Genomic DNA, 8,870 nt, shown 5'->3' with positions numbered 1-8,870 from the left:
TGTTAAGAGTATCAATATCAGAGTCATTTAGCCGCTCTCTGATGACACTTACCACCCTATCAATGTCTTGAGCAGTCGGCTGATCAGACCTAAACAGATTTTCAAAGAATTCCTTAATAATATGAGCTTTTTCAGTCTCCTCTGTAACCCAAGTACCTTGTGCGGTCCTTAGTTTTTTAATCAAATTCTTTTTCCTCCTCTTCGATGCCTGAGCATGAAACGCACTCGTATTCCGATCTCCATTTAGTAGCCAGTTAGTTCGAGCTCTCTGCTTCCAGTGTGCAGCCTCTTGCTCAACGGCATCCTCTATCTGCCGTGAGATATCAAGAAGATGTTGAGGCGTTTTTTTACCTTCTCCATGAGTCATCAAATGTTGCCTTTCCTTCCTCAGTTTGATGATTTTTCCCCCAAATTATTGAATTTGCTTCCCGCCCATCTTTTCAGAAAGTCCTCACAGTGTGCGAGCCTCCTAGGGAGCTCAACAACTTCTTGTAGGGCAGTCCATTCACATAAAAAGTCGGGAACAAAATCCTTTTCAATAAACCATTTATCTTCAAAGTGAAATCTTCCTCTACCACGAGTAACAATGGTCCGACTGCTTTCCTCCACCCTGCAAAGCACAGGCCTGTGATCCGAGCCAAAGAAGTCAAGATTCTTGGTGCAGGCATATGGAAAGCTCTGCTGCCACTCTCTATTTCCCAGGAACCTATCAAGCCGTAAGAATATGGGATCCTCTGCTCGCTTATTAAACCATGTTGGAGTCTTGTCCTCATATGCTAACTCTTGTAGGCAGCTGTAGATAAGGGCATTACGGAATGAGTTCATCTGACTCAAGGGGCGAGCACGTCCTCCCTGTTTCTCATTGTCCGCAACAATCTCATTGAAATCCCCCCCGTTAAGCCAGGGCCGTGCCTCTCCACATTCCTGATCACTTAATCGTTTTAAAAGCTCCCATGAGAAACATCGTTGTTCTGTAGCCGGGTTCCCATAAAAACCCGTAAACCTCCAATTAGTGTCATCCTTTATCACCAAGCAGTCAATATGTCCAGGAGAATAGGAAAGGATAGTAACATCAATAGGTGTCTTCCACAATAAGATCAGGCCACCTTTTTGTCCAACCGCGTCAACCACAAACAAACCTTTGTACCCTAACATAGCTTTCCAAAACTGACATTTTATAGCAGTGAGTCTCGTTTCACATAAGAACACCAAGCTCTGGGATGTCTCGGCAAGAAGTTGCCAAAGTTCGTGGAATGCATAGGGACTCCCCAATCCCCGTGCATTCCAGACTAGGTAATTCATGGCTCTCGGCGGGGCTGCTCGGCGGGGCTGCTGAGCAGCCTCCGCCGTTAGATCATTGGGAGAAATAACACCACCCTCATCTTCACGTTCAATTCTGGCATGTTTTCCTTTGGGGCCATTTCCTTCTGCATTCAAAAGCAGCCCTCCTGTTCTTTTGATGTTTTTGGCTTCCTTTGAGGGACTATGTGTGTTGTTGTCCCTTCCTCTTCATCCCCATATTTGTTTTCCCTGGCTAACCTCTTCCATGATCGTTTCCCGTTCTGTTTTTTATTCTTAATAAGAGAGGTTGCAGCCGTCTTTGCATTAATCTGCGGAATATTCGCAACCTCCTTCCCCTCTCCCTGTTTAAAATAGATTTCTCTTTCCATACTCTCTTTATGGTCTATCCGATCTTCATGCATCTGTTCCACCCCATAGTTGTTGACCGGGGATTCTTTATCTGTTACCTCGGTGTCTTTACTATTATTACCACCTTCACAGATGAGATTGTCCTCTCCTCCCACAAGATTTGTCGTAAGAGCCATGCTATCATTTTCCACAGTGTGCGTATCAAGAGTCTCACTGGGATGAGATCGGAGAGCCTCTCCTCTTGGTGGTGGCCGTGGACCAATTGGGTTTGCCCTTAGAGACATGAGGGGTCCTGCGCGTGAGGGTGATGTCTGTTGTCTCTGCTGTTGAGGACGTCTATAGTCCACACCCCTCCCAGCCTTGAGCCATATGCCAAAGGTTGGATTTTTCTTAGCTTCCTCATCAAGGTCACAATTTCGCATATAGTGGCCAAGTTTTCCACACGCGAAGCAAAAGTGGTCAGGTAGTCTCTCATATAGAACTAACACCAAAACAGGTTGTTCTTGGCCCTCAACGGCAATTGGCACACATCGAACAAGCGGTTCGGCTATGGATCGTGTTATTTTGACTCTGGCGTACCTGCCTAAACACAAACCACCACTGCCATGGTCCACTTCTATAACCTGCCCAATTTTGTCACCCACGCGTCTCACAATGTCTGCCGTCATGCAAGTAATTGGCATGTTGTGTAACTGCACCCACATCGTAATTTTATCAAATAAAACATTGCCAGCAGTATTATCCGTCTCAGTTTTAGTCAATATCATAAGTTCATGAAAATAATGCCACGGGCCATCTGAGAGAATTCGGTCTCTGTCAGATTCAAGATCGAGTGATATCACGAAGATGTTGCATCCCACCAGTTCAACATCCATGGTACCTCTCGGTTTAAGAAACGTAGGCAGATTTTGACGCAGTGCATCGCGATTGACCAGGCGCTCTGAGAATATCTTGCCCAGTATGAGTTTTTTTGCTATCTTACTTCCTTGATCCTTCTCAGTTTGTGTAAGAGTAATTCCTTTTAAACTCGCCTCCGTTGATAGTCGCAACTCCTCCACCCTTTTTGTGATTTCCTCAGGATCCATAGATAAAAACAGAACCAGAAAAAGAAAACCAGAAAAAGACCGAAAAAACCACAATAACCAGAGAACCACCAGCTTCACCTTCACAATCAGCCAAGGACGACAACCAGGTTCAGAGGAAAATGAGAAATCGACTCTGGAATTCCCAAAATTATAAAACCAGTAAGTAAAGATCAAAGTCGGGTGGTGACGAAAATTGTAATTCAAGAAAGGATTGGGTATGCGTGAGATGTGTCTCTTCCGTAGAAAACCACCAGAACCAGAGAAACCCCAAGCTTCACTTCCAAAATCAGCGAAGGATGACAACAATCCGAGGAAAGAAGACTGCACTCCCAAACCCTAGTCGCCAAGGTTCAGAGGAATTTTATTCAACTAATACTTTTAGATTGCTATATTCTTTAATTGAATGTAAGGAAGCAAAGGAATAGGACACTATATTGGAGAACAAACAGGCAACTCCTATGTTGCAACTGGAAGCTCGGTTAAGCAAATCCCAAGAGGAGAAGAGCTCTCCATGAGAGGCCCTACACAAGAATCACAATCCAATCCTTGAAGAAACTCTGAATTGTATCAAGCCCTATATATTTTTAAACAACCGATTTCTAGGGAAGGCATTTATAAGGCTGATAAAAACAATGGATATTTTGTGTTTGATTTTGTGATAATTTGAATATTTAATTGTAATTATATATAGTTAAAATATTTTTATTTAAAGGTCTAAAGTTTGAATATTATTATAATAAAATATAATATGAGATAATTTTATGAAAATGCCATATTCAAAATTCAGATGCGTAATTTTGATATTTAATATTCGAAAGACTTTTATTTAATATATATTCTCCTCATTCTACAAATATAATTGCAAGAGAGATTGGTACAAATTTTAATAATTGTAATTTAATATATCGTGATTGGATAAAAAGGGTTTATAATAGGAGTAGTTTTAACAATAAATGAGTAATATTGATAAAAGTATATTTTTGTTTCAAGCAAATGCTTCTGATTCTGATGCAAAAGAAACCAAAGAATTTGCAGAATGAATACTTAAAATAGGTGACAGTACAGCCGGACAAAGTCTTGGTGATTAAGAATCTGTTGTGGCATTATCAGAAGATATCCTTATACGCGATGCAACAAATCCAATTGCAACTATAGAGGAAACACATACAATGACGTCATGAATAATGCTTTTGATCCAGAAATGTTTAAGAATAGAGCTATCTTGGCCCCACCAATGAGATGGTTGATATGATCAATGATTACGTCATGTCTCTAATGTCTACCAATGAAAGGAATGAACATGTATTCTTGGTTGAATATCTCAACACAATCAAGTGTTCAGAATTGCCGAGTCATGAAATTAAATTGAAAGAGGGATGCATAATCATGCTTCTCAGAAATATTGATCCATCTAATGAGCTTTGCAATGACACTAGGCTAATAGTAACTCAGCCTGGGGGAACGCGTAATTGAAGGCAAGCTCATTTTCAGAAAGAAAAAAAAAAATGCGAGCAAGATAAAAATACATAATCATATATTTTATCACTCATGCAAAATAAGCGCCCTAAAATACGATGTTATCTAATTGCTCTTACAAGTACTCTTTATCTATATACCAATTTCAACACAAATAAGCATAACATATGTGACCAAGCACATATCCTAAGCTCGTTGACAATCCAAAGCGTTGACCGGGTCGACCTAAAAAGGGTATGGAACGTCCGCAAACTCCACTGAATCCGATTGACAGTATAAAAAGTCGGCTTTGGAATGCAGAGGGTCCAAGCATGCGGGTTATGAATAAGGGCGCTGTTCTTGACACTCCGTCGCCGGTGGAGTTCTTGAATAAAGTGCACAATGCTCAGTCTAGAGGAGCGCTTATGCAAAATTTTGTGGTTCACTCTTCTTCTTCAGACGCAGCTCGAGCTATGTCGGCTGTGGTTTCTAAAAGATGGGGAGATATGCTGGATGACGAAGAATCTTTTGACGAGGATGATCAAATGTTCTCTTAGTCTTGGTTGTTTTTCGGTTATCCGTGACTTCTTGCGGGTGCTTTCGCTTGAACCTCTTTATTCTTTTTTTAATAAACTTTCTATTTCAGCATATGACCAAGCACATATCACGTATCATCTAACATCGCATTCAACTACTATCTTGTTATTCTATAGTCTTGGTCTTGTTCGCCTGTTTTACTTTTATTTATTTTTTATCCTAATTTTTATTAAATTATATATTGAGATTAAGAGTAATGTTTTTAGTTAACTTGAGAACTTGGCACGAATTCCAAAGTTGAGATGAACTTATAGAGAGACATGCACAATGTCATGCCGACTTCTCTTAGGGATCACTGGGAGTATCTGTCGAAAGTCACCTCCTAAATCAAATCCATTCTCAGTAATATTCAAGCGTTCAATTGATTCAGAAACAATGGTTCTAAAGGCTAAAAACGATTTTCCACTCATGATTGATTTGGCATGCTAAAAGTTAGGCTTATTTTCTAGTACTGTTATTTGTCCCTCTTTAAGAAACTCGTGAAACTTTGTCTTGAACCTATTGGGACAGATGCTTGAATTTTGTTTCTCTTCATATTAAAAAAAAATATGTCATTAGATTGTATAAATTGAAAATTAATAATTTTACAAAGCTATTTATTCAATAAAATTGTGGTAAAACTTACCCATTCATTAATAACCAGTGCTTCCTTGCCCAATTTATCTTTTTTGAACCCATAAGCACAAAATTTTGACCACCACATTTTTATTTCAAATTTTTGGATTAATAGCATTCAAACGAATAGATTCATTATTCGTCGACATTTCCTATATATAGAATAAGTAAATCAATTATCAAATACGCAAGCCATAATATAATTTGTCACATTTTAAATCTGAAATCATCGCCGCCGTGGTTCCGAAATCTCAGGCGACGTTGTCGCCCTAAGGCCGACGTTGCTCCGCCTGAAAACGCCGCCACCGCCGCGCACAGAGTCGCTGCTGCTGTCTCTCAGATTTAGGGGAGGCCGCTCAAAATTGAGCCTTAATTCTCCCCCTTCCAGATCGAGCCCTAGCTCTTCTCCTGCCGATTCAGTTCGGCCGTTGCCGCCGCGTGTGGAATACCTGCAAATCGGCGTCCTCCATCTCTCTACACATGAAGTCTGAAGTCAAAGCCGGCTGCTCCTCTCTCTCCTGTAACGGACTAATCGCCGCCGCTTCCACTCCGGTGGAGTCGTCGGGTTCGAGCCACGCCGTTGCTGTTAAGTAGGTAAACTTGCCTATTCTAGGCTAAGTAAGAGTAATTAGGTAGGGTAAATGTGTGTTCTTGATTAGTGGAATAAAAGATAGGCATCAGTAGTTATTCTTGCATCTTCGATATTCATATGTGTGTGTGTGTGTGTGTGTGGGTGTGTTCTTATTCTGAATGTTCTTCAAAACTTAAGCTTGACTACCAAACAGATAATGTTGTTATTTCTTGGATATTTGGCATCTTGGATTGTAAATAGTATCTTCTGCTTATAACCTATAGTTGCTGATTATGTTCTTGCGGCGCAGTTAACGTTGCGGCGGGTCATGGATACTGCAAAGCAAGTCACTAAATCTGGAGAGTTGAACGAGTTCTCAATGGTCTTGCTAAACAATACCCTCTCCTTGGCTTTGGGACTTTTGCTCATTTTTGTTTTCAATGAGGTCGATTATCTTTCACAAACGTGAGTAACAATTTCTGGTATATTATCTTAATTCAAGCAACTAATGATTTGCTTTATGAGCGGAGCATCTGTTATTAATTGATCGGTGCATGCATTTATAGAACTTGTAAATTTATAGGTCAAAATGTGTGAAGTGAGGTAATGGAAAAACAAAGTTGTTCATCTATACCTACCTTGTTTTATTTGGTTTCTTTGTCGGCAATTGCAGACCACTATTGAGACTGCCTACGTTCTGGCTGGTGATGACTTTTAGTGGATTCCTAGGTTTGGCAATCAGCTTCACGTCCATGTGGTTTCTCCATCATACAAGGGCTACTACGTACAGGTAATTTCGTGAAGCTTTCCATTTCTCGACCTTGTGTAGCTGAAGAAGTATTGTCTTGGATATTCTTTCCTGGATAGTGAATGATGTAGAACACGATGCTCAAAAAGCAGAATTGCCTTGCCTTCATATACACAATTCCCATGAACACTGGCGGATGCAGCTTGGAACATGGGGGTGCAGCTGCATCCCCAAAAAAAAAAAAAAAAAATTAGTAGTATTAATATTCATATATAAATTATTTTAGATTTAGTTTTTGCACCCCCAATTAAAAATTTTAATTCAAAATAAAAGAGAAATTCAGTTTTTAAAATCCTAAATTCCATTGGCCCAACTAAAAAGAGAGCTCATCATCTCTTTCTTTTTCATTCTTTTGATCAAGCCCATCATTTAATCAATCAATTACCTCAATTCTTAATTAAACAAAAAAGTTGAAAGTATACATTTTGCATTTGGAATGCAAAGTTATTACTATTATATTTGTATTTTAGTAAAAAAAATGTCTAAAATGTATTGAAGGCCTCAAAAAAAAAAAAATCCGGGGGCTACAGCCCCCGAACCCCCGTAGAAGTTCAACTCCCTCAAAAAAATCCTAACTTCACCAGTGTTTATAAGATTATTTTTTGCACCCTCAATTTAGAAATCCTGAATCCGCCACTGCCCATGAATATAAAGCCAAACAGATCCGTGTACATGTTTGAAAACCAGTTATGTAGAGTTTGCTAGACGAGTGCATGCGAGCGTGGAACATCCTTATATCCTTACTAGACTTTTTGTCACTAGTCCACTAGACTAGACTGTAACTACCTTAACTTTGTGTTGTAACTGTTTCTTTGATAGACCAGCGTAATTGTTTTTGCACATCCTAATTAAGCCACCCAGTTTTCTCTGCGTTTTGTTGGTGTAGTCTTTTTGCTAACCCATTTCACGTCATACAGCCTCGTCGGGTCATTGAACAAGATACCCCTTTCTGTTGCTGGAATCTTCCTCTTCAAAGCAACAAGTTTGGAGAACTCCGCAAGCATTTTCTTTGGTAAGTTTTTATCGATCAATCGTGTTGGACTTTAACAGTAAGATCTTTAGTTTTGATTTGTATATTCTTATTCTTGTCTGCATTGATTGTGCTTTTGTTAATCAGACCTGTGCCACTCGTTTGCAGTTTTGGATGCGAGCAGTTGCTGCCAGGAAGAGCATTTGATAGTCAGCAACTTTATGATGATTTTTAGGTTCAGAGGATGCTGTTTATGACTTGAGATTCCTCTGTAGCTTAGGTTCCTAAGTTTGAGGGGTTTTTTTTTGACTGATCAAGAAAATATTTTCCAGAATTCAGAGAAAAAAAAATGTGAAGGTTCATTTCTTTTCCATTTCTTAATTTGTATGCTTAAAAATAGCATGATCGATCAATGAAACTGTTTGTTCTTTTCTGAAGCAAATATGTGTTTTTCTTACATAAATTTGGCTCCATTTTTCTACAGCTTCTCTGTGTAGTGACTCTCTCTCTCTCTTGTCTGAATGTTCAGGTTGTGAGAATGACTACTCCGACTACTCAGTTCGCGCCCTCCAGCGGCGGCGGAAAATAGAGAAGAAGGAGAGGAAGAAGATCCTGTGTGATTGAAGGAGTTTCTAGAGAAATCCGAGCTCAAAGTGAATGATGAATTCACGTCCAAATGCTTCGAAGTCAATAATAGTTTGTTGTATTTTAATTGTAGATTGAATTGATTCGAATAATATTTTGTTGTATTTTGATTGTTGATTTAGAGGAATTGATGTATTTTGATGGTAGATTGAGTTGTTGTATTTTGGTGTTGTACAACAATTTGATTGAACTATATAATTATTTTTTTAATGTTCTTAAATTCACAACCAAATTTATGAATTTACAGCAGTAGCTTAATGTTTTTGAATTCAAGACCACATCTATGAATTCACAACTTAATATTCTTGAATTCACAACCAGATCTATTAATTCACAACTAAAACTCGAATTCACAATCAAAATAAATTCTAGTTTTAATTGTGAATTCAAACTTTAAAAACTCAAATTCACAACTACTTGAATTCACAACCAAAATAAATTTTAGTTGTGAATTAAATTCTGATTGTGAATTTT

General features: G+C 38.9%; 1 protein-coding gene across 3 annotated transcripts; it reads left to right on the top strand.

The window, feature by feature from the left end:
- Window positions 1-5,610: 5,610 nt before the first annotated feature.
- Window positions 5,611-8,616, top strand: LOC130994780 (GDP-mannose transporter GONST1-like). Of its 3 annotated transcripts, none has more exons than XR_009091929.1 (6): window positions 5,611-5,992; window positions 6,284-6,438; window positions 6,647-6,763; window positions 7,699-7,793; window positions 7,920-8,108; window positions 8,281-8,616. XR_009091929.1 is itself a non-coding variant. In XM_057919847.1 (5 exons), the coding sequence occupies exons 2-5, from the start codon at window positions 6,302-6,304 to the stop codon at window positions 8,006-8,008; spliced, it is 438 nt and encodes a 145-aa protein (XP_057775830.1). In that variant the 5' UTR covers window positions 5,611-5,992; window positions 6,284-6,301; the 3' UTR covers window positions 8,009-8,181. The 3 variants fall into 3 exon arrangements, 1 of the variants encoding a protein (XP_057775830.1); XR_009091928.1 differs by having other exon boundaries at window positions 5,611-5,996; XM_057919847.1 differs by lacking the exon at window positions 8,281-8,616 and having other exon boundaries at window positions 7,920-8,181.
- The last annotated feature ends 254 nt before the right edge of the window (window positions 8,617-8,870 follow it).

Source organism: Salvia miltiorrhiza, chromosome 7 (genome assembly GCF_028751815.1).
Source record: "Salvia miltiorrhiza cultivar Shanhuang (shh) chromosome 7, IMPLAD_Smil_shh, whole genome shotgun sequence".
NCBI lineage: Eukaryota > Viridiplantae > Streptophyta > Magnoliopsida > Lamiales > Lamiaceae > Salvia > Salvia miltiorrhiza.
The sequence above is the reverse complement of the archived record's forward strand: the minus strand, read 5'-3'. Positions and strand labels throughout refer to the sequence as shown.